Genomic DNA, 27498 nt, shown 5'->3' with positions numbered 1-27498 from the left:
TGCCTCAGGACATGTTCTTTACTTCGAGTTGCTTTCCGTCTTATTCGAAGTAATCCTCTACAGCATCCATTTCCAGCACAATTCCGTGACGAACCGCCCGCGTTACCGTCCAAGATTCTTCCGCATAGATCGCGGTAGCTAAGATTAGAGTTGGGACGATTGTGAAATTTGTCTTGACAGTTACGGAGGTATCCTTCCAGACCCGAGCAAGTTTTGCTGTAAAATTTATCGCAATCGAAATGCGCCTACAGATCTTAGGCCCGAAATCTCTATTCCCTGTTTCCTTCGGCCGATTTCCCCATGAAGGTTTCCCGCTGATGTTCGTCTGTTGCAATCACTGCTAGAATGTCACATGTATTCATGAGGTTATTCGTTTTTCTGCGCCTACAGCTGTTCCGTCGTACGACTCTTCGAGAACCTTCCTCGTAATATCCTCATTGTATGCACTGAACAATAGTGTAGAGAAAATTCAATCTCCTCTCACGCCGGTATTAGTAGTAAAGATATCAGAAAAGGTGTTACTGATTAACACTGTGTTCGAAAAGTCAAGAAGTGAAAAATACACTCCTGGAAATTGAAATAAGAACACCGTGAATTCATTGTCCCAGGAAGGAGAAACTTAATTGACACATTCCTGGGGTCAGATACATCACATGATCACACTGACAGAACCACAGGCACATAGACGCAGGCAACAGAGCATGCACAATGTCGGCACTAGTACAGTGTATATCCATCTTTCGCAGCAATGCAGGCTGCTATTCTCCCATGGAGACGATCGTAGAGATGCTGGATGTAGTCCTGTGGAACGGCTTGCCATGCCATTTCCACCTGGCGCCTCAGTTGGACCAGCGTTCGTGCTGGACGTGCAGACCGCGTGAGACGACGCTTCATCCAGTCCCAAACATGCTCAATGGGGGACAGATCCGGAGATCTTGCTGGCCAGGGTAGTTGACTTACACCTTCTAGAGCACGTTGGGTGGCACGGGATACATGCGGACGTGCATTGTCCTGTTGGAACAGCAAGTTCCCTTGCCGTTCTAGGAATGGTAGAACGATGGGTTCGATGACGGTTTGGATGTACCGTGCACTATTCAGTGTCCCCTCGACGATCACCAGTGGTGTACGGCCAGTGTAGGAGATCGCTCCCCACACCATGATGCCGGGTGTTGGCCCTGTGTGCCTCGGTCGTATGCAGTCCTGATTGTGGCGCTCACCTGCACGGCGCCAAACACGCATACGACCATCATTGGCACCAAGGCAGAAGCGACTCTCATCGCTGAAGACGACACGTCTCCATTCGTCCCTCCATTCACGCCTGTCGCGACACCACTGGAGGCGGGCTGCACGATGTTGGGGCGTGAGCGGAAGACGGCCTAACGGTGTGCGGGACCGTAGCCCAGCTTCATGGAGACGGTTGCGAATGGTCCTCGCCGATACCCCAGGAGCAACAGTGTCCCTAATTTGCTGGGAAGTGGCGGTGCGGTCCCCTACGGCACTGCGTAGGATCCTACGGTCTTGGCGTGCATCCGTGCGTCGCTGCGGTCCAGTCCCAGGTCGACGGGCACGTGCACCTTCCGCCGACCACTGGCGACAACATCGATGTACTGTGGAGACCTCACGCCCCACGTGTTGAGCAATTCGGCGGTACGTCCACCCGGCCTCCCGCATGCCCACTATACGCCCTCGCTCAAAGTCCGTCAACTGCACATACGGTTCACGTCCACGCTGTCGCGGCATGCTACCAGTGTTAAAGACTGCGATGGAGCTCCGTATGCCACGGCAAACTGGCTGACACTGACGGCGGCGGTGCACAAATGCTGCGCAGCTAGCGCCATTCGACGGCCAACACCGCGGTTCCTGGTGTGTCCGCTGTGCCGTGCGTGTGATCATTGCTTGTACAGCCCTCTCGCAGTGTCCGGAGCAAGTATGGTGGGTCTGACACACCGGTGTCAATGTGTTCTTTTTTCCATTTCCAGGAGTGTATAAATCTATGAAATCACTTTTCACAGACACTACCAATCACAAAAGGTTTTGACTATTTAAATTATTTAACGAAGCAACATGATTTGAGGCCATGTCTAATAATTAGTTCAGACCAGACACTGAACATCAATTCACACGAAAACCAACAACCATAGACATTTAAACAGAGCACAAAAATTCCCACTTAGGGGAGACAAGGATGAACACAGTTAGCTACATTTCACATAACAATGGCTATCACTAATAAAGATGAAATAGATGTACTTTCACAATATGTAACAAACAGAAAAGTAAACAAAACGATGCGGCCACCACCCACAACATACAAAACCTTACGCACCGTATTTAACCAAAGAAAGTTTTACAATTATTTTAGACAAAATAACCAAGCTATTTAAAAAACACATATATCAGTTAAATTTTGCCATCACCAACAACTTAAGGAAGAAACCGTTGCATGACATCTTACAACCAGCTGAGGAACAGAGCAGGTCAGGACTATATAAATTAACTTGTAGTCATTACAACAAATGCTTCGTTGGTCGAACGGGAAGAAATTTTAGTGCCCGTTTTAAACAATACTTTGAGTATTTCAGAATTGATAGAAGTGAAAAATCAGCTACAGCGAAACATATAGACTAAAAAAAAACACAGTGTTGTAATATACAATGATCTTAAAATGCTGTGCACTTTAGAGGAGAGCTGGAAAATGAACATCTTGGAGGAAATGGAAACATATCCATGCCCAAAATTGGAAAAACGAGATCCTAAACGATATTACAGACTTCAAGAACTCAAATCCCTACTCCATATTCAATTAATTACTATTAAAATAGTAAATAGCTAAAAATTCAAACATTTGGTTCCTTGTTGCAGTAGTGCTTTTTAATTCCTTGAAATAATTTTTATATTCTCATTTTCAACATCTAACCGTCGCAGTTTCTCTTATTGTCACGTATTTCGTCGATGAGCGTAAGCGATTTGAGATCTGGCAGCAAGTTGTGCGGAAGAGATTACAAGAGCTGACAACAACAGTATCGACATATCAATAGTCAAATCTATATAAGCCTTGTTTTGATCGCCATCTTGTTTCTAGTGCACAGTAGGTTATGATTTGTTTCAAGTTTATGAACAGTGGTTAACAACGCCCAAGGGGATTTATCAATGGAGGTACCTGAACAAACCACAAGAAGAATGCCATTTCATATGAACGAAATGAATAATTACATCTTACAACAAATTATAAAAAAAGCTTGTGAGAACGGCAAACCAACAAACGAAGTAATATTTCCTCACAGCAGTTTATCATTGTCTTTCTACACACTATGACCACAGCACATGCCAGGACTGTACAGAACAACTTTAACATCTGTTGTACTTTTGTTAAATGTTTTAGTATTGCCATTATAGCTTGAAGATGAGGTTTATACCTCTAAACACGTTGCTTCATTACATAATTGAATTATTCAACTGGTTTTGTGATTTTTAGCGATCTCTGGGGACCTTTTCATATGTGACGTTCCCAGCGTATCAACAGATCAAATTCTTGTCGGGTCTTCAGCCGAATCAAAACTGACATCTGAACACAATATTTCCGCAGTCCACCTCGCCGCCATCATCAGATGAGAAAAGCAAAGCTGCTCTCGCCGATAACTGATGCAAACATTGAACAATTGAATCTTTATACGTAGCGCGAATAGAAACGCTCATGCGCTAAGGTAATGCGCAAGCAACGTTTAAGCGCTTGCGGATTACCTTAGCGCATACTCTTTTGTATTTCCGCTGCATATAAACGTTCCGTCGTTCCCGGTTTGAATCAGTTATTGGTGACAGCAGCTTTGCTTTTCTCATCTGATGATAGCGGCCAGATGTACCACGGAAACATTGTGTGCGGATGTCAGTTTTATCCGGCTGAAGATTTGAAGATCCGACAAGAATTTGAAACTTTTCATATTTTTGAAACGGCCATGGTCGAATGTTCGATTATCATTGAATGTGGTTTTAAAAATGTAAGATACAGCTCCATCTTTCCCAACTAAATTTATTTTACACTGCGGGGAGCAGCTGCATAGTAAAATAAAAGGGTACGATTAACGTAGAATACAAGGAGAAGATACAATCTTAGGCCATTATTACTGTCTACTCGTGATATATTTTACTTGCTAAATTAGTCTCAAAACTGAATGCTGCTTACTCATACGTGATCAAGACTAAGTGTGTACAATATCCCTATAAATACTGACGAACGTTTCCAATAGTAAGTTTCACCCCACAGTGATATTTGCAGCGTTTTGAAACTTCCTGGTACGTTAAAACTATTTCCCACATCAGAACACGAACCCAGAACCTTGATTTAATTGTGAAACCGACTGTGCTATCTAGGCTCAGATTCTGACGCACCCCCACAGCCTGATATTTGCCAGTACCTCTCTCCTTCCTTCTAAACTTCTAGGAAATTCTCCTGCACACCAAGCAGAATTATTAACACTTGAAGAAAGGATACTGCGGGGCAACGGCTTGGTCAAAGGTTAGCCGTTATCCAAAATGTTTGCCTCACTCAACAGTGGAGTATTTGCTGTTTTGAAACAGGCTGGGAGATTAAAACGCTATATTAGATCGAAACTAGATCTCTGAACCTTTTCTTGTCACGATGAATCGTCTTACCAAATTAGCCCCTAACGCTCTCAATGCCTTCATTTCCGCAGTACCTGACTGATCTGTCGTGAGCCACACCACAGAAGGAGCACACTATTCAAAACTAGAAATACTTTGCCAAATAGGAGCCTTGTGTGCTCCTGTATGCAAGGCAAAGCACCAAGTGCAGACCGTTTGTTAGACCGCGTGCAGAGTTCTCTGTTTAACTAGCAGCAGCTTCTAGCAGGCTGCTTTGATACTGCGTCCGCATCGGCGCCCATGGCGCAACTGCGTTGCTTGTTCGTGAAACAGAGCGTGTTATTCATTCGAGTCTACCGAGCGTGGCTTCAGAGGCGCGCACGGATTTCGCCTCAGGCGTTAATTGCAACCATGCAGCAATTTGTAACCAGCGGTGCGTCTGCACGGTCTGCAGTACGACTCGTCTGCAACGAGGTCAGAGACAGCAGTCTACTTTGCTACTGGTCACACCAGGTTTGACATACAACTTACAAGGGTACCGCAGCCTATGTGCAGACCGGAAACGTGTACAACCGGATGTGCAAGATATTCAAATACCGAAAGAATAAATACAAAATGTCTTTTGGAAGGTGACACAGTGAAAAGCAAGAAGACTCTTGAATTATGGCGTACTAGCCGTTTGTAGTTGGTAGCACTGGACAGAGGAGACCACGAAGTACATAGTTTTGTATCCGTGAATCTCCGGGCACATCATATTTGTTACTCAGAAATTTTTACGAGCTTAAATATATTTTGGAAGCTGCACGGAGGAAATTGCGGTATCATTTTACATTGTCATGTTAGAGGATAGTGGAGGGCCACCCTGGAAGCACACAATACGGTTTTCGGCGAGGCTGGTCTCCTCGGAGAAGGGAGCTGACTGTACGGGAAGATGCCAGCATGTTACGGTGTTCATTTCGTTTCAGTAGCTACTGTCTAGCTTTCCCACAAGTGATTGCCGACCACTCCAAATTAACTTATGATTTATTCGAGCAACCTACAGGGACGATACCTGCAGCGACGCATATGCACGTACACGTCATATACATATACAAAATATTTATTACTATCTACACATAATTCCCATAGTCCAAGCTAACACGCGGACCAATGGCTGATGATGTCTACCTCCACATCTACATATATACTCCGCTAGCCACAAAGCGGTGTGTGGCGGAGGGCACAATTCGCGCCAAAGTCCTATTTCCCCCATCCCTCTGTTCCACTCGCGGATCGCGCAAGGGAAAAACGACTGTCTGAACGTCTCAGTACGCGCTCTAATTTCCCTTATCTTTGAATGGTGATCATTGCGCGACTTGAAAGTTGGTGGTAATAATATATACTCTACAACCTCGGCGAAGATCGGATTTCGGAATTTAGTGAGCAGCCCCTTCCCTTTAGCGCGTCGTCTATCTGGAAGTGTGTCCCACTTGAAACTTTAATGAGATTTGTAACGCTCTCGCGATGGCTAAATGTGCCAGTTACGAATCTTGACGCTCTTTTTTGAATATTCTTAATCTCTTGAATCAGACCCAACTGGTAAGGGTCCCATACAGACGAACAATAAGACTGGACAAACTAACGTATTGTAAGCAACTTCCTTTGTTGAAGGATTGCATCGCTTCAGGATTCTACCAATAAACCACAAGCTAGAGTTCCCCTTGTCCGTTACTTGTGTGATCTGATCATTTCATTTGAGATCATTTCGAATAGTCACACCCAGATACTTGACGGATATTACCGATTGCAATGACGGGGCATTTATTTTGTACTCGTACATTAATGTGGATTTTTAGCCTTGTTATACGCAGTAGGTTACCCCTACTAATATTGAGAGATAACAGCCAGTCATTACGCCACGAATTTATTCTAATGTAAATGACAAATGCTTTTCAGCAACCCCTTGACACCCCTCCGATTTCCTCATGCTTCCCTGCTGAAGACGCTTAGGATTACTTCGCAAGTCGTCTACGCAAAGGTACATTTTTAAAATTCTTATTAAAGATTGGTGCCATCGAATTCGTCACTTTACTCACGTATATGTTAATGTTGCAAGCGTCCCCCTGCCCCCCCCCCTCCCAATACCAACGGTTGTTACACCACAAAAGGGCGCGACACTGGAGGGCTTACGATGTATAGGTATCCTTTGCTGCTTCGAGTTACTTTCAAATTTCGTCGAGTTTATTATGATTGCTTCCTATTTATTACACCTGAATACGAGAGCGAAAACTGCAACCACGTTGAATGGTGATCAAACTCCATATTATCCTTAGAGAAGGGTTGGAATGTCGGGAGGGGACAACAGCGTAAATGTTGAGAAGAAGCCATACTGTTGCTCAACACACTGCGAACTATTGTTTTCGAGCGAGAAATTTCTGATAATCAACACCCCAAGGGCAGGAGTGGTTTCATGGACGACTTTCATGTCTCACCCTAAGGCCTTCCAGTGTCCATACTGCATGGCGCTGTGTCTGAAATGTTTCCCACGGCCACCTGTAAGAAAATTGTGTGCTTTCAGCGCTGGGAGTCGCGGTTCTGACCTCCATGTGGGCAACAGAGGTTGTCACGATCTTCCAATCGTGTGACACTTCCACCGCTGCGGCGGGAGAATTTTGGTGAGATCTGGTGCCAGTGTGACGTCATTAACCACTCCACACCTCACATGAAGTTCTGAGCTCTAGCATTCTTTTCGCACGTATCGATATCTTACTGCTTGAAGCGTCACCGTGTCCGGGAGTGACGTCGCAAGACGCCACGCTTTTGCACCATTAGAGACGAATGTTGTTAACACCTTTGAGTCAAATTTCAAACTTCTGCGTCGCAGTGGTATACAATTACTGAGATTCAATAAAGGAACAGTTTGGCACAGTTTATAGTGTTTGTCATTTTAACTGCGACACCATGAAGAATAGCATACGAAGTGTATAAGAAGAGTAATGACACAGATTTTTTATCTACCTGAGTTTTTACTTTTTTTAAACAATATTATCGTCCCCTTTAAGGAAGTTACCTTCGGCAGCTATACACCGGCGGAGTCATTGTTCCCTTTCTTGGTAGCAGCGCTGACAGGGTTCAACGGTCACATTCTTTCCCACGATCTCAACAGTCTTAGGATGACTGTCCTTTTAAGACATTTTTCAATATCAGAAAAAGAAAAACGTCGCAAGGACGCACACCAGGTGAACAGAGGCGCTGTGAAACAAAAATAATGTCCTTGAGTCAAAAATTCCGTAACGGAAGTAGCCTTGTGACTCGGGGCGTTCCCATACTGTAGCATCCACTTGCCTGTAACGTCCGGTCTCACTCAGTTCACCCATTTTTCTTTGCCTTTCAAGTACATGCTTTAATAACACATTTGGTTGACTTTGTTCTGGAGGAATAAATTCCTTACGCACGATACCCCTACCGTTAAATAGGCAAATAAGCGTTGTTTTGATCTCTCCTTGAGCGCCATTCATCTTCGAAGTGTTCTGGGCCTTCGAAAAATGATTTGAGCCAACGCAAAACTTGTGCTCTGAATCATGAATGTTCCCCAAACGTCTATTGCAACTTTTCAGAGATCACACTCACGGATCCCCTAAGTTTAGCGCCGAACCTGTTAGCGTAAGGTCTGCTGTTCCATTGTCGTAACACACGTCAAAAACACGACTTCACTGATGACGCTCTCAAAAATCACGAGATGGCTGTACGGACCTAAAACTCGAACTGAGAGTCTGGAAGGGACGAGCACATCGGTCTAGAGAAGTATAGCAACACAGCGTTACCAGATCGCTCACAATGTTGTCAACCTCATTACTTTCCAGAAGAGCGCTTGCCCGCGAAAGGTAATGTTCCCGAGTTCGAGTCTCGGTTCGGCACATAGTTTTAATCTGCCAGAAAGTTTCTCATTACTTTCGTCACACGCTATGCATAAAAAATGTTACATACTGTACATATAAGTATAGCAATGAGAATACGTTTATGATTATATGTGTAGGCGATTTGGATGTACACAAAGTGTGACATAAGAACACAGAACTTCCACTTCGGGTAGCAACAACGGCTCTAGTGAGAGTGCGTATCAACTGGGCTTGGCTGATAGATACAGCATGTCTTTCCATGCCTCTCCAACTCTATGCCAGTGTGAAGAAGTCGTCTTGGCTGGTGGGTTGTGGCGTGCCAATCTCTTGGAAACTCTCCACCATGTGTTTTTAATCCAAGGAAGGTCTGTAGGACGTACTGGCCTAGGTAACAGTTGAAGACCCACTGTAATCAGGCAAGTTAGTACAGCGCTGGCTACATGCTGTCTTGTGTTATCTTCTTTTAAGGTGATATCACAGATACCTGCAAGATAGAGCCCCATAGCATCCCCAACCGTTCAGGCTAGGAAGTAGCCTTGTGAGACGAGACGAATACTTCCTGGTCACGGTTGTTCTCTGCAGAACGTCCACACCTAGCTACATCCACAGGGACGCTGTACACGGAGAGGACTTGGTGCCACACCTGTGTCCAGTGTTCTTGGGGCAACACCACTGTTAGCGCAAATATCTGCTGCTGCGTTACGGGAAACTCCAGAAATGGTCGCTGTGCCGATGGTTTGTAGTGCCCCAGACGTCTTCATACTGACTGAGTGGATTCTCTTCTTGCTGCCCCCTTTCCAGTCTCAAGGTTCGTGACGTAGGGGACCGAGGGAGCAGTATGTATTAAACGTCGGGCGCTATTCGCGTAGAGCTTTTGATATCCAATATGACATTGAATACGGCCGTACGAAACCCATTGATTCCATATTCTTATGAAATTCATAGGATCGCAACCAGTGTGACGTGCAAAATAGAGAAACGATAAGCCGCAGTCTCAATAGAGCGCGGTCCTGCTACAGTCGAATTCAGATACGTACTGGTCTATATTCTATTTCTTCCACTAGGTAGGCGACAGTCAAGCTGCTATTCCATTGCTGTCCAGGACGTCTCCAGACACGTCTTTGCTTGCTATCGGGGCTAAATTCGAAGCGAAACTCCTCACTGAAGACTACTGTACTCAATTCAATGAGATTCCAGGTCGAAGTGCCTGGAAACGCCCCAGCGGTACAACGACGATATTGTACTCTCCGTTTTGTTGCCCTTCGTGGCAAACCACGCTGGGCCTACATTTCAGTAAGATAATGCCCACTCTCACACGGCGAGAGTTTCTGCCGCTTGTCTTCATGCTTACAAAGTCAAAGTCTGTTTTGGACAGTAAGGTCTTCTAACTTCTGCCCAGTTGACAAAGTTTGCAGCAGTATGGACAGTGCCCCCAACCACCTCGAGATTTTGAGGTTCTGCCGTAAAAATTGGACATAATTTAACACGATATCTCTCAGAAGGAGCCAACAACACTGTCAATCAAATCGAAACCGAATAACTGCTAGGCATAAGGGCCAGAGGTGGACCAATGCGTTACTGATTTGCTCAGCTCTTTCTCCAGAATTAATGATAAAATTTTTCTGAAATTTTGATCATTTATTTGTCTTTGTATGTACAGTCGTGGACAAAACGAGCGAGACCCCTCGCCTTCTCGTTATGCTGATCTGCACAGCTTTAAAGTCTGCTACACAGCGTAACAGGCAAGGTGACGAAGTGCTACCAACATACTATCCACAGGCGTGAAAGTGAAAAACTATCCGAAATTTATCAGACTGTTTTCAATCATGTGTAAGACTATATTAATGCTGATCAGTGTGTCAACCACAACACCTAAATATAAGATATAAATGAAAGAAGAAACGCTAATTAGTACGAACTGTAATAATAAAAATGAATTACAGCTTACCGAGATAACATAACTGTTTTAGTAAGACAAGGTACCCCAGATCGTTACGAATTAGCAAAATATTAAGCGCATTCGTTCGCGAAATGGTCTGTGTCAACGTTCAGACCAGTCATACTTGATTATCGTTGCTGACCTACCACGAAAGTGTGCAAATTTAGTAATGCGTGAAGATTCATAACAAAATTCAGTTAAAAATCATTCAGTGCCACACTTAAGTCAATTCAATTATTGACAGAAGCGGAAAAAGTAGACAGTAACAAGTGTGAAATTCTACAAGAGTTTCATATCGACATCCACAGGGCGCCGGTACAGAATAAAGGTGGCAATAAAACGTATTGGGGGCGCGAGAATTTCTTAAAATTCCTTTACTGATGGTCTATCTGCCTGTATCGAGATTGGAACCGAAAACAAACCAGACCTCTCTTGCAGTAGCAAACACCTTTCACTACGCTAGCAGACAACCCAGGCGAACAGACTTCTATTATTACCACAGACATGAATAAGCCCGCAATTTCGCAATGAAAATGGCAAAATGATCTGCAGTTTTTGTTACATAGAGCTTTCTTGACTCAAAAACATGAATTGTCTACCTTTCTGTCACCACTTATGTGACAATCATTCGGGTTGTTTATCGAAATAACAAAAAACTGTTATTAGCGAGTAAATTTAGTAGGAAAATTCTGCACCACCCCAGGAAATAAACGGCGACGTAGCTGCCAAACCTATTCTACAAGGTTTCGAATTCTCCATTAGGCGTGCCACAGCCACAAAACGTTCATTAGGCGAAGTTTTCCTTAAGGTAACTAGCAATGGGAATGCTCGCACATCTAAAACGAGATGGAATTAATAGTGGGATCTCAATTACCACGTGTATAGGCAAATGAATTCTATTTGCATTCCTGTAAACGTGATTTGGATGGAAAGCGTAGCTACGATTAATATGCTGATGTATCGACTGCAACTGGTACATTTCGAATAAAGAGTAGGGGAAATTATTATGCGGCCCACATCTTCAGTAACTGTGGTAGCTATTTTCGTTGTTAGGATTTCGTCAAGTAAATCGGTAAAAATGGAACCCTACTAGTCTCATTTTCTTGACCGTCTATCTGTCTACCAGACCCTTAAAACCCGTTTACCTCGAGTACAGGTGGGCATAATAAGCGGAAATGTATCGCACGTCCTGCGGTATACTGTCCCATGGTGGTGCAAAAAAGTAAGCTATGTCAACGCAATCTAATGATACGGCAGTTTATGCAAAGAAAATTTACGCTTAGGTCATCAGTCCCCTAGATCTAGAACTACTTCAACCTACCTAACACACATCCATGCCCGAGGAAGGATTCGCACTGACGGCGCAATGAGCCGCGCGGTCCGCGATATGGCGCCGTTGAAGGCACGGCTAACCCGCGCCGGCAAGCTGTTAATATCATCTGGTGTTACTAACAAGTTATTCACTCCTGGTGAATGATTTTCTGCGCAGTTCATTTAAGAAAGAATAACTAAAATATATTTGATGTTAGGGAAGAGGAAGGACGCCTAATTCATTTCCCCTTGTCTTTATTCATGTTAGATTCGCAATCTGAGCATACGTACTATCCGTAACCATACTTTAGATCCAAGTCATAGTCACAGATATTGCCAATACAACACATTGGCTTATACTTGAGGTATTTCGTTTCCCACGAAGTGGTGACAGACGATGGTGTGGCGTCTTCGAAGCGCGAGTTTCTCCAGTGCTAGGTATCTCAGACATCAGCTGAGCGAACTTGCATAGTATGTTGGTAGCACTTTGTCGCCTAGCCTGTTATGCTGTGTAGCAGACTTTAAAGCTGTGCGGATCAGCATAACGAAAAGGCGAGGGGTCTCGCTCGTTTTGTCCACGACTGTACATCACATCTACCGATTTCTGTCTCAATCGGATAATTCCTTCGTGGTGCGTCGCTTTATTATTTTAAACTTAGAGTGTATATGTATACAGAATGCACATACAGCTACTCCTAATTGGTTGGTGGAACGGCGCTGAAATGTTAATAATTTGCTATCCAAACATGTAGGGATGAAGTGCGTATCTTGCGACTTTGGCGTTTGTTGCAATTTTAATGGCCAGTTATTACTATAATGAAATCAGCTGATGAGATAGGAGATAAGAAATCCTCATATCTTAACGACCAGATGAAGTACAGCCGTTAGACTTAAATCCAAATAATAGTCTAATAACACACTTGGTGAATTTTCTTCATCCAACATCCTGACAATCTGCATTAATTATATCTTTTCTAGGCAAAAATTGCTCCACACAACTGTTCTTAGAGGCGGATATACGTAATTTATTTGGGGGAGGAACTCCTACAATCCGTTCATATCTTCCGTATCCAGAAGAATACAGAGATGGTTCCGGAAACTAGACGATATCCTTCTCCTATCCGAGTTACAGGGTTTCGATGTACACAGCACTTGAAACCATCATTTTTTCTTTCTCTACAACAATTTTAACTTGTCCTGTTCGCGAGGTAATTCCACTAACCTTTCTTGTATTTTGCTAAAGATGTTCCCTATAATTCTTCGACACCTTTCTGTTTCTAGTACCTTATTTTATGGCCATAAATAAAACATTAAACGAGCATATGTGTGTTACTTTGTAATTCTGACGGAATGTTACCTATCCCTTCTGCCTTATTTGATCTTGACTCTTCCAAAGCACTTTTAAATTTTGATTCTAATACCAGATCCCCTATCTCTTCTACATCGACTCCTGTGTATCATCAAGCTACCCACGTACATCACAGCTATATATTGTGCCACGTATAAGATACAGAAAAGTTGTGGAGAACGATTAACAAAGATTAGGGTTTACGGGATTCAAAGAACAAGGAGGGTATTACGGTTAATATATTCTTCTATTATCTCTGCCTCGACAATAATAATCCGTTTCCGTTATTACAACTAACCCTTGTTTAGCAATGTGGTGTTCTAAAAATGAGAAGTCATTTATTGAGCGCAAGACGTTGATGCTATTGTCTCAGTGAAACGAAACTATGTCGATATCAAGTAATGCGATTACGATTCTCCACATCAGACTGCAGTCAGTGATCCGGATACAAACTGGGGATCAGTTCTGAAAAGTATCCGAGAGACAAACCATATTTCGTAAACAAACAGCTAGAATATACTCCTGATGTTCTTGTTACTGTTTAGATTTCGACAGCAGGTGAGTACACGGAGCTACTTCAGATTTAAAAAGTACCTTACGAAAACTGAACTACGACCCGTCATAAAGCAACAGCACACTAAACGTTATAGTAACTTACTTCTTTAAGTGGATCCGATATGAAGAGAAAACATAATCCAATAATTTCGGATGTGGGAATTTTAATTGACGTAAATGATTGGTTGCGTGGGCAGAAGTCATAAATGATTATGATCTCTTCATTGAAACAAGCACAGTAAAATACTGTAAAATAATGGATATTATTCGATACACTCTCTATCTGCTGTATCAAGATAAAGTGGTTTTAATTTCCGGTTTTCTCGTTCAGATCCGGCGGCAGAAAACATGGAATACACAACGTGGAATGTGAGACTGAAAATTTCTGCTATTTTGGAGGCGTAGCTGCTCTGTCGGGTACTCGCTGACACCCGTGGTCTAGGGGTGGCGACTTTATTTTAGCAACCAAAACGTTCTTCGAACCAGGCCACAGCTCAAATTTTGAATAAAAATCATCACCACTGGCAGACGAAGTCTTTCGACATAAGAAATCACCCTCATTCTGCCAACGGACTTGTCAATGAGGGCAGAGAAGCAGACAGAAGTTCAGGGCATTAATTTGTCCTTGGGGTGGGAATAAGCGTTTAAAGGTGAAGGAATTAGCAGTGAGCAACGGCCTGAGGATGCAGAGAGCAATGAAAATCACTGCATTAAAGTCACATAACGTGTATCCATAGGACATGCAGCCTGCCATTGGAAAAGTGTCATTTTGATCTCTCCATTGGCAAAAGACTCCCGAATAGCACCCATTCGAATCCCCGGGGGAGGGGGGGGGGGGAAGGGAGGCACTGCCAAGGACGAGTTGACCATGATGTAAAGACTGAATAACCTACGAAACGATTGCGATGCGGGAGACGGGGCGTGGACTGTCGGAAGCTTGAACGTGTTGGGGAAGCTAGAGTGTCTGAAAATGGAAATGCAAAGCCTCGGTCTAGATGTAGTAGGGGTCATCGAAATGAAACGGAAAGAAATCAAGAGTTTCTGGGAACATGAGTATAGGGTAATATCAACGGCAGGACAAAGTGCCATAACGGGGGTACTATTCGTTATGAGTAGGAAGGGAGGGCAGAGAGTGTGTTACTGTGAACATTTAAGTGATAGGATTGTTCTCATCTGAACTGACAGCGAACCATACCAACAATGACAGTTCAGGTATACATACCGTCGCAAGCTGAAGACGAAGAGAGAGAGAAATTATACGAAGATACAGAAAGGCTACTTCAGTATGTAATCGGAGATGAAAATCTAATACTCATGGGGGACCGGAATACAGTTGCAGGGGAAGGATTAGAAGAAAATGTTACGGGAGAATATGGGCTTGGTACTATGAAAGTGAGAGTAGAAAGACTGATTGGGTTCTGCAATAAATTTCCGCTAGTGATACTGAATATTCTGTTCACGAATCACAAGAGGAGGAGGTATACTAGGAAAGCGCCGGGAGATACATAAATATTCCAGTCCGGTTACATCATGGCCAGACAGAGATTCCCAATTCAGATATTGAATTGTAAGGCGTATCCAGGAGCAGATACAGACCAGGACCACAATTTAGTACCCATGAATAGAAGGCTTAACTTTGAGAGACTAATTAGGAAGAATAAATGCGCAAAGAAATGCGATACGGAAGCACTAATAAATGAAGAGATAAGCCTAAAGTTCTCTGAGGCTATAAATACTGGACACAAAATAGCTCAGTAAGCAGTTCGGTTAAAGAGGAATGTGCGTCGCTAAAAGGAGCAATCACAGAAGTTGAAAAGAAAGAAACGTAGGTACAAAAAAAGTAACAGCGAAGTATCCATGGTTAACAGAAGAAATAGTACACTTGATCGCTGAAATAAGGAAGTACTTAGGAATACAAAAATATAAGGGGCATTCAAAAACAAACGAGCCGGAGGCATAATTACAGAAACCAGTACCTGTACGTTGGAAGTATTGACCCTGGCTGTTGAGACACTTGTCCTACTGTGACACAAGGCGATGACTGACTGTCTCATAAAATTCCCGAGGCTGCGATGTTAACCATTTCCGCAAGTACGTCTTCAATCGTGTCTCGTGTGTGTATGTGTGTGTGTGTGTGTGTGTGTGTGTGTGTGTGTGTGTGTGTCTGTAATCTTGCGCCTCCACCATCGTACAATGAAGTACTTCTTAGTCTCTGAACCACGTCAGTCCTACAACCTCTTTTTCTGCCCCTGCTTTCTGATACCACCCATCTGGTGTGACTCATCACTACGGAGGTGAGAATTCTTCAGTCAAAGCACTAGTTAGGAGACACGGCCTCTATACAGAAAATCATCGATCTCATCTCCCGGTATTCTCCGAGGTAAAAGGGACTTCTCAAAGTATTACTGGTGCACAATAAACAGTTGTGGTACGTTTACCAAAGATTCCATTGTCGCGACCTCGCTATGAGGAAAGAAAGCCCTGCCAAGCATTTGGGTTTACTATAAAACGTATGGCAGCATAGTGCACAGCTTGTCTGTTGGTTTGTTCTACATTAGAAAAACGCCATAAATAGTTGCAATTAGGAGCCGTTGGGATGATTATTTGAGGAATCTTCCACAATGTTAGCTGTCATGCTGTACTACTTTAATGGGGCTACTGGTTGACTCTCGGAAGCAGTTCCCTTATAACAGGAGTCTGTGCTCTTTCATACCCTCGTCCAGATACATCTCCTGTCGAGACATTGTTCCTACGAATTTGAGGTTGAAATGCAGTAACAATGTGGTCCAGCAACCATGAATTTGCAGCGCCACTGAATCATTTCGTGGCTTCAGTCACAAGCCGCTACCAACAGCTGATAACGCATAAATGTGTCAAAAACACCTTACACCATTTTCACAAAATCCTATATCCAATTAATTTCTAACGCTATAGCGTTTTAAAATGAGTGATAAAATCAAATATTTATTTCCAATTACGTCTATCTTGTCGATTAGAGAAGTTACGTCTTTTGCAAATCATTCTTTATGTTATTTCTAACAAAACCTGTTTCGCCTTCTCATACGAGGTTTTATCAGTGGTTTGCAACTGTATATTCTTTTCATGTATTCATTCACTTATCTGCTGACACTAGCTACATACAGCATAGTTTTCTAATTGACGACAGGTCACATTTAACATTTCACATTTCCCACTGGTTATATGCACAGAAATGTGCAAATGTAACCCACCATCGGTTGGAAACCTGTTAGTATACAGTGCTTTCAAAAGAATCACTGTTTATAAGAAAAGAATAGAAAATTGAAAAGCACCGATGATTTCTAGTGCGAGTAGATGAAGATTGTTTGATTAGGAAGAAACAAAAAAGAAAAAACGTTTGTTACAAAAGGCTATCAACGTGGAATACATAAGTGAAGTTGCAACTTAGAAAGAATTTCTGCAAATATTGACAATATACTTATGTTCAGTTTAAGTCAAATATTATCTTGTACAGTTGTCAGATCATTTATCGTATAATAGTTGGCTACTTAGTCAATGATGAGTAACAAAAAATAAAAGAACGCAATATTGTCATCGTGCAAAGTCTCTCAGAAACATAAAATCGCTTCTCTCTTTCCATAAAGTCCTACAGGAATACACCAAAAATATATGTACAGCGCCTCAGGTGCAAACCTTTTGACTGGATGATTACCAGTTGGTGAATTGAGGTGGTTCGACGTTTTACGAAAGAATCTAGTACCATGTAGAAGCTTCTCTCACATCTCCTACTGTCGTAAGCTCTGGCCCAATTAACATGACTGATGTATTTCAAGAACGAGTCTACGAAATCCGCAAAATATGCTGAGTGGATGTTTAGTCTTCGACAAGACGTTTTGGTCAATTGACCATCTTCAGTTGATTGATACTATGCCAGGTTAAAAGAAGATTCCTCGGCGCTTAGTGCGTAATTATTATCAGATGCATCATGTTATATAAGTTATGTATTTCTTGCCAGGGGACCTTCCTTTTATCTGATGTAATGGTATCCGTCACTTGACCGAAACTCGTTGTCAGTAAACCAATATTACACCAGATTTTGTCTGTTTCGTGAAACAGTTCTTTAAATACAGGCTGAATCATATATTTCTGCAAGAGGTAGTATTGGTCGAAACTATAAGAAAAGCTCCTGTAATGATATGTCTGAAACCAATGCCTGTTGATATATGGGTCAGTTTGTATATGTCCATCACTTTAGAGATGATTGCGGCACTCGGCTATTCGATACAGGATGTTAAATCAAACACCTTTCAGCCGCCTAGGCTGTATGGAAATTAGACGACTGAAAGGTGTTTGATTTGACATCCTTGGGTCAATTTGTCCTCTCATCTTCATGTATGTTATGCATAAGTAGACTCTAAAGGCAGTGGTTACCAAATATATTAACACGTCCTTCAGCCGTTCTTCGCAGCGATTTCACATACACCTGGCTCCATTCGGTTTGCGTCAGGTACATTGTTTCCAGTCAATTCTGTACGTTGCCGACGGTTTGGGCATACACCAATGCCTTTGAATATCTCTATAGCCAGCAGTCCAACGGCTTCAGGTACGGTGAACGGGGAGCCCATGCTACCGAACCTCTTCGACCAAACCATTTCCCTTGAAACGATGCGGTGAGGTTTTGTGTACTATACACAGAAAATGGCTGGTATCCCATCGCGCATAATCTGCAGTCGCTGCCTTTCTGCAGGAGTAACTTCTTCCAGCAGCCGAAGAATGCGTTGTAGCCACACGCAGTCCTGAAAATAGGGTCTACTTCTACGTAACAGACAGACGGGAATAAGGAGACATATTGATCCATATTCCAATCGCTCCTAGTTTCCCCACATATAATTAGTTAGACCAGTATTGCATGAAACAATATGTTAATGTTGTCTCATCGAATGACTTACGGCCTACAATTCGTGGAAATCTATATTTCATGCCTCACGACAGCAGAAAATTACTTAAGAAAAAACTTTACTCAAAATGTGAAAAAAGAATTCAATTTCATGAATCTACTGTTACGTTTCTGTTATTTACTATGAACTTGTCCTTTATTTCAGATTCACAGTCGCGGTCGTCTGGGTACAGTAAATGAATTTCCCGTTAGTGACTGATAATCCGTACACTCACGGGCGGATGTGACTTTCACAGAAATGTGTAAGGCCTTTTCGGCTGCCCTGTAATAAGACTTGGTTCAGCCTTAGTCGCTGACGACACTCTTACGTCTTAAGTCTTTTTACAGATTGTCTCCTGGGATCCACACAGGAGGTCCATTCTATTGGTTTTGATGTCGTTAAAATTTTCAGCCGGGATTAAGTTTTCTACCTGACTTACAAAAGTTAGATGCATTATCGTTGCATTAGTGTTATCTCAGATAGAATAGTTTGCTGCCTGCATGACCTTTTTTATGGCGATAAGCCAGTTAGAGGTAAGTCTGTATAAATTTTGCTCAGTTTGTCGATATTACTTTTGTAATTGGATAAATAAATGGTTTTGGAGAGAGTTATGTGCATAATATGGGATTAAATTTACTAGATGCTTGCATTAACACTAATTTCCAAACTAGATATAAAGAACAATAGATTACACTTAGTGAGGCGTATTTTACAACACTATGCCTCTTCACTATAGAACTAACTACTGAAGTGATCGTTGGTGTCGTAAATAATACTTTACGAACAGACGCAACACTACTGTACAGAGTTCGCCACAGTGTCTTAGACACCAGGACCACTATTTAGATGTTGCATGTTATTACATTTAGTATGAAGTTGAAGAATAATAGCTGTTACATGATGGACTGTTGCAGACTGCACGCTGAGTGGTTAAAAAGGTTGTAGATGTTATTCTCCTGTGACATCCACGTACGACAATAACAATTTTGTTCCTTTGTTAAGGTTCACTAAGGAAAGTGGCTCATTTAAGGTAACGAAGTGAAAGACGTCCGTCTACTGGTAGTTCAATGTGGAATGTGTAATAATTTCTGGGAATATTCGAAAAGGCCACCTCACGTTCAGTAAGAAGAGAAGCATATACCCAATGTGTTACCTGTTTTGCACGATTGTGGCACATGTTTATAAGTCACCAATGCTGCTATAGCACGACGTGATACTCCGAACTTTTTGAGAACTCGCGTAACAAAATTTACGATCCTACTGAATATGAGAGCGTCAGCCATTAAAGAGTAGCTTTAGCGCAACCAGCTGCAATGCCACATTAAAAGTTTTTCCGTTCATCGAGTCTCGTCGCATTCTTTACCGACCTTCCTGCAAAGACTTGTATCGCTAAAAGCACAAAAGTTGCTTCGAAAAATAACAATAATAGTTGTGGTAATTGTGATGATACAATCATAGTCTAATCGAGATGTGATAAGAAAAGGTGGTGAATTGATAAATGCGTACCGGTACTGAAAATTTATCACAGTGAAATCGTAACACTTACACTTCTTCATTGGTAGCCTGATCACGTTTGATGTGGTATATACAACATAAAAATATAGAACACGTAATACAGACTTGTACCAGGCATGTTTTCTGAATGCCAGTTAGAGATAAGCTGATTTTATTTTAATTAGTAATAGCAGAAAACACACCTCATTATCATCTTAAAAGAATGATCGTTCAGAAATAGCTTCTGACGCAAGCCATACGCGTTTAAAGACACATACGAATACGGGAGTTGTCAAATGGTTACGGCACCAGAAAGTGAAGCGTAATGTAATCTCTTGAAATTATCTTTGTCCCTGTAACAACGTAGACGCATTCTGCATAAGCTTCAAAAACTTTTCATATGACGATAAATGTATACAGCAGAAGGCAGATAGAGCCTAAAGTGACTCAATTACGATACATGGATGTATCGATACATAAATGTCTCTTCTATCACGACTCCTTATAAAACCTCTCCACAAATCTAACACTGCAATTTATATTGTTACTATTATTGATAAAATTTTCTCGAGGTTCTAGCTGCGTCCAATGAACTCTCGTCCTATTGCTCCTCAGTCATTGTCAAGTGGTGCCTGCCGTGTGGTTGTTACTGCCGTCATTATATAGCCATGCTGCAGACTTTGACGTCACTGGTGCTCAATCGGCCGCGCTTACTTCAGCCTTCCGATAGACAAGTCCCAAGCTGTGCTTAGGTAGTACATTATTTTTACAGTGAACGTGTAATGTTTTATTTAAACTATATAAATGTTAGAAATTTTAACGGAATGTAACCGCCGTCTTTACCGAAAGTGTCGTGAGAAGTTTTTATAAAGGAATCGATTCAGATAAAGTTTTCTGACGACATCCTCAAGAAAGACTGCGGTCTAGCGTTAAAAACAGCTTGGAATCCAGCTATCGAAAGAATGAAGAAGCATGGCAATGGACTCGTTTCTAGTAAGGTCATAGGAGGTAGCGTGACTACATAGGGCGTTTCAGAGTCTTTGCATAAAACCTCTAGGTCTGATAGGTCACGTCAAGGGGAACAACTATTTTTCGACACAAAATGTTCGCTAACGTCTCCCGATAACGCTAGACGTCTTTTTAATATTGGTTGTACCCGTGAGAGACTGGAGAGGGTAGGCAATCTGCAGGAAGCTTTTGGAATGTATGTTGCGTGCAATCCAGTCATCTGCTTTCCGAGAAAGGCGATAGACCGAGGAAACTTGAAGTTTGTAACTCCCTTCTAAAATATCTTTCTCAGCCTGGAGGCACTCATTGAAAATCAGTCTGTCAATGTTCTGTGGTAGGCAGTTCGCAGATGCAACTCCTGGTTAGTAGACTCTGATGGTTCGGTGTCTCGCAGGGGCATAACAGTAATAAAAAACAGGCGTCACAAGGAATCATCAGCTAACATTTGGTCTCTAACAAACTTTGTTCCCCATGACGTGATTCAGCACCACTGGAACCTTGACGCAGAGAGACTGAAACACCCTGCATGAGAATGACAGCATTAACCACATGACAGTCACCTCTTGATGCTGGCTGACGAGCGTCCAGTCGAAAGTTCGGGGATTTTTAACGACTTGACGCAAGTGGAGGCTTGAGAAGACTTTATCTGTTTCTATCGCTGTAAGACCATGCATGAGTATTTATTATTAGTAGCTAAACAAGTACTGTTTGGTGAAACATTATGAAAAAAGACAAGAGTCTAACGCATCATGTGCAAACTTGTGATACGGCACATCAGCCGACTGCGCTAACGCTTTTCTCGATGGCTGGTGCTCTTTGAGTGTTGTTCAAAATGCTCGTAAGTCTCTGAACCTTCTGTAAAGGCTAGAAAAGATTATCGTGTTAGAGTAGTAGAGGCAACATCTGATTAGATACTACAACCGCGGTAAGGACGAGCCAAATCGGTGTATGCTTCCCTTGGGGGATACAAGTGGAGACGCTAGTTCGTCCAGTGGCGAGGTAGTTCCGGTGGACCTGGGCGCGTTGCGTTCAGAATGTGACGAGACTCGCTGTTGCAGGACCAAGAGCAACCAGCGGTGGCTCAAGCTGCGCACCACGGTGCAGCTGTCGAGCGCCATCTCCACCTCCGCGCAGAAGAAGCCGCCGCTGAAGCGCGAGGACTCCTTCCTGAAGCGCTTCTCCACCCGCCAGATCCCAGAGACGCAGGTGAGTACGCCTCGCCCGCTGCCAGCGCCGCACAATCCTCGGCTCGCTCGCCTGACAACAGGTTTCGATCTCTTCATGTAAAGTCGTTGGCTTGAGTGAGCTGTTCTTTTGTTCTACAACCAACACCTTAATTGATTACGTTAATTATTGTTGATTTTTCCGCCAGCTGCGAGTAGAACTCGCGCTCTTAGCGTTGCGCACAAACATACACTACTGGCCATTAAAATCACTGAACCGAGAAGAAATGCAGATGATAAACTGGTATTCATTGGACAAATATATTATACTAGACCTGACATGTGATTACATTTTCACGCAGTTTGGGTGCATAGATCCTGAGAAATCAGTACCAAGAACAACCACCTCTGGCCGTAATTACGGCATTGATACGTCCGGGCATTGAGTCAAACAGAGCTTGGATGGCGTGTACAGGTACAGCTGCCCATGCAGCTTCAACACGATACCACAGTTCATCAAGAGTAGTTACTGGCGTATTGTGACGAGCCAGTTGCTCGGCCACCATTGACCAGATATTTTCAATTGGTGACAGATCTGGAGAATGTGCTGGCCAGGGCAGCAATCGAACATTTTCTGTATCCAAAAAGGCCCGCAAAAGACCTGCAACACGCGGTCGTGCATTATCCTGCTGAAATGTAGGGTTTCGCAGGGATCTAATGAAGGGTAGAGCCACGGGTGGTAACACATCTGAAATGTAAAGTCCGCTGTTCAAAGTGCCGTCAATGCGAACAAGAGGTGACCGAGACGTGTAACCAATGGCACCCCTTACCATCACGCCAAGTGATACGCCAGTATGGCGATGACGAATACTCGCATTCAGTGTGCGTTCCCACGATGTCGCCAAAAACGGATGCGACCATCATGATGCTGTAAACACAACCTGAATTCATCCGAAAAAATGATATTTTGCCATTCGTGCAGCCAGGTTCGTCGTCGAGTACACCATCGCAGGCGCTCCTGTCTGTGATGCAGCGTCAAGGGTTACCGCAGACATGGTCTCCGAGCTGATAGTCCATGCTGCTGCAAACGTCGACGAACTGTTGGTGCAGATGGTTGTTGTCTTGCAAAGTCCACATCTGTTGACTCAGGGATCGAGACGTGGCTGCACGATCCGTTACAGCCATGCGTATAAGATGCCTGTCATCTCGACTGCTAGTGATACGAGGCCGTTGGGATCCAGCACGGCCCCTCCTGAACCCACCGATTCCATATTCTGCTAAAAGTCATTGGATCTCGAGCAACGTGAGCAGCAATGTCGCGATACGATAAACCGCAATCGCGATAGGCTACAATCCGACCTTTATCAAAGTCGGAAACGTGATGGTACGCGTTTTTCCTCCTTACACGAGGCATCACAACAACGTTTCACCAGGCAACGCCGGTCAACTGCTGTTTGTGTATGAGAAATCGGTTGGAAACTTTCTTCATGCCAGCACGTTGTAGGTGTCGCCACCGGCGCCAACCGTGTCTGAATGCTCTGAAAAGCTGATCATGTACATATCACAGCATCTTCTTCCTGTCGGTTAAATTTCGCGTCTGTAGCACATCTTCGTGGTGTAGCAAGTTTAATGGCCAGTAGTGTAATTATGTATACTGTCCATTCGTCCCTCCTGGGAATCGAGAAGCTTACAATCTTCCCTGCCTCCTTCCTACTTGCAATTATTGTCCACAATAAGCAAAGTCATTTGTGAAAACTTGAGAGGAGCGAGGATTACAATAATCTTTCTGGTTTACTTAGCTTGCATGTTGAGTTGGCCCAACTCGTCTTGTCTAGGGGCCCCGTCCTTGAAGCTGTATATGTCATATTTTATGTTGTCGCTGCTGGTTTGATCTCAATAAATTTGAAGATTGTTGTTGCAGAATTTTTATTTTTACGTAAATCTATTTTTTCACATTTTAGTATGTCATACAGTCTTCTGATTTTTCAAACTAACAAAGCCGAAATCACATTGTTCGTACAAAATACAAAAATATGTCCGATCACATCAGAGGCATGTGTACGACTCTCTCACTCTGCGGAAATAACCATGTTCCAAAGGGTTTGCAATTTTTCGTAACTAATGAATATCTACCAGTTTCTGTTACATTATTACTTTCAATTATTATTTCATAAATGAATCAAGAAAATAAACGTAGTAATCATCACAGTAATGCGTAATTAATCATAGAAATTTTAAGTGTGCCAATAGTTCGTAATTTCAAATATATCTAAAGAAATAATTTCAACTGTACATTCGGAACTAGCACTTATCGCTTATAGCCTCTAGACTAAAACATTCTATAAAGTAATTCGTTTTCATAAATTTTAGCGTGAGATATAACGTACCGTGTATAAAACTGTATGAAAGTTTTCAGAAAAGCAACTGAGATAATACTGACCTGTCCAAAATTCGAAAAATATTAATGGTGTCGACAACTACTGTTGAGGAAATGTAATGCTAGAGAAGGCTGTCCCGTCACAACCTCAATGATTTTTGCGTGTTATTGACATTGATGCTGACAAGAAATAGGTTCTACGATTTCCGGAACTTTCGATAGTGTTTTAATTTTCTGTTTAGTCGGATAACAAATGAGAAAAAGAAATACTTTTTGATGTGATATAATTATAAATTAACAATTTTCTGATTTTTTCCCCTCATTCTTCTGGGTAAGATTTGCTTCTTCAAAATTTCATAATTCTAGGAAGAAGAAAACTACCATCTACCTGTTGAGGAATGTGTTTGAGGGTAATTGAAATATGTGATATAGATGACCACGTCGTTTGATTGCATTGACTTTGAACCTGAACTTTTCCACATGGACCTTAGACCATGAACATTAATATGTGACATCACCGTAAACATCTTCCCATTCATGAAAAAAATGTGTCCTACCAACGAACGATCACACAATCGGTTAACAGGTGACAGATTTTTTTTTCGTGTGAGCTAATAACAGATCAACAGCTTTGATATTTTTCCTTTACTTGTACTGGGAAACCTTGCTTCTTAACAAATTCCATGATTCTTGGCCAACGAGAAAAACCATATACTCTACTAGTATCCAAATATGTGACGCAAATAGCTGTGTGTTTTGAATTCATTGACTTAGAAATTTACATTGATTGCACAGCTAAGAGACCATAGACCTTAGCTTGTGACATAAATTTCAACTTGATATGTTTACGCGTTTCTGAGAAAAAGGCGTCTTAATAGGCGTGTTGACACGGAGTCAGATATAAAAAGAAGTGTAATATAAACATAATTTAATAATTTAGGATTTTTCCATGGCTTGTACTTCTAATCCTGTTTTCTTGTCAAATTTCATGTCTCTAAGGCAACGGGAAATACCCTATAGGTTTCGATGAGTGAGGATCAAAGTTTCAAGATATGTGACACAAACAGCTATATCCTCTACATCTACATCTACATTTATACTCCGCAAGCCACCCAACGGTGTCTGGCGGAGGGCACTTTACGTGCCACTGTCATTACCTCCCTCTCCCGTTCCAGTCGCGTATGGTTCGCGGGAAGAACGACTGTCTGAAAGCCTCCGTGCGCGCTCTAATCTCTCTAATTTTACATTCGTGATCTCCTCGGGAGGTATAAGTAGGGGGAAGCAATATATTCGATACCTCATCCAGAAACGCACCCTCTCGAAACCTGGCGAGCAAGCTACACCGCGATGCAGAGCGGCTCTCTTGCAGAGTCTGCCACTTGAGTTTATTAAACATCTCCGTAACGCTATCACGGTTACCAAATAACCCTGTGACGAAACGCGCCGCTCTTCTTTGGATCTTCTCTATCTCCTCCGTCAACCCGATCTGGTACGGATCCCACACTGATGAGCAATACTCAAGTATAGGTCGAACGAGTGTTTTGTAAGCCACCTCTTTTTTGATGGACTACATTTTCTAAGCACTCTCCCAATGAATCTCAACCTGGTACCCGCCTTACCAACAATTAATTTTATATGATCATTCCACTTCAAATCGTTCCGCACGCATACTCCCAGATATTTTACAGAAGTAACTGCTACCAGCGTTTGTTCCGCTATCATATAATCATACAATAAAGGATCCTTCTTTCTATGTATTCGCAATACATTACATTTGTCTATGTTAAGGGACAGTTGCCACTCCCTGCACCAAGTGCCTATCCGCTGCAGATCTTCCTGCATTTCGCTACAATTTTCTAATGCTGCAACTTCTCTGTATACTACAGCATCATCCGCGAAAAGCTGCATGGAACTTCCGACACTATCTACTAGGTCATTTATATATATTGTGAAAAGCAATGGTCCCATAACACTCCCCTGTGGCACGCCAGAGGTTACTTTAACGTCTGTAGACGTCTCTCCATTGATAACAACATGCTGTGTTCTGTTTGCTAAAAACTCTTCAATCCAGCCACACAGCTGCTCTGATATTCCGTAGGCTCTTACTTTGTTTATCAGGCGACAGTGCGGAACTGTATCGAACGCCTTCCGGAAGTCAAGAAAAATAGCATCTACCTGGGAGCCTGTATCTAATATTTTCTGGGTCTCATGAACAAATAACGCGAGTTGGGTCTCACACGATCGCTGTTTCCGGAATCCATGTTGATTCCTACATAGTAGATTCTGGGTTTCCAAAAACGACATGATACTCGAGCAAAAAACATGTTCTAAAATTCTACAGCAGATCGACGTCAGAGATATAGGTCTATAGTTTTGCGCATCTGCTCGACAACCCTTCTTGAAGACTGGGACTACCTGTGCTCTTTTCCAATCATTTGGAACCCTCCGTTCCTCTAGAGACTTGCGGTACACGGTTGTTAGAAGGGGGGCAAGTTGTTTCGCGTACTCTGTGTAGAATCGAATTGGTATCCCGTCAGGTCCAGTGGACTTTCCTCTGTTCAGTGATTCCAGTTGCTTTTCTATTCCTTGGACACTTATTTCGATGTCAGACATTTTTTCGTTTGTGCGAGGATTTAGAGAAGGAACTGCAGTGCGGTCTTCCTCTGTGAAACAGCTTTGGAAAAAGGTGTTTAGTATTTCAGCTTTACGCGTGTCATCCTCTGTTTCAATGCCATCATCATCCCGGAGTGTCTGGATATGCTGTTTCGAGCCACTTACTGATTTAACGTAAGACCAGAACTTCCTAGGATTTTCTGTAAAGTCGGTACATAAAATTTTACTTTCGAATTCACTGGACGCTTCTCGCATAGCCCTCCTTACGCTAACTTTGACATCGTTTAGCTTCTGTTT

At 42.7% G+C, this 27498-nt stretch overlaps 1 protein-coding gene across 1 annotated transcript in view; it reads left to right on the top strand.

The window, feature by feature from the left end:
• Positions 1-27498, top strand: part of LOC126204156 (uncharacterized) — a 1030415-nt gene that overhangs the window by 78095 nt on the left and 924822 nt on the right. The window contains exon 3 of the mRNA XM_049938564.1: positions 22107-22254. Coding sequence (XP_049794521.1) covers positions 22107-22254 — 148 coding nt within the window. The remainder of the gene's footprint in view (positions 1-22106; positions 22255-27498) is intronic.

The sequence above is a fragment of the Schistocerca nitens genome, chromosome 9 (genome assembly GCF_023898315.1).
Source record: "Schistocerca nitens isolate TAMUIC-IGC-003100 chromosome 9, iqSchNite1.1, whole genome shotgun sequence".
In the NCBI taxonomy this organism is placed as follows: Eukaryota; Metazoa; Arthropoda; class Insecta; order Orthoptera; family Acrididae; genus Schistocerca; species Schistocerca nitens.
Note: the sequence above shows the minus strand (reverse complement) of the source record. Positions and strands in the feature narration are given on the sequence as shown.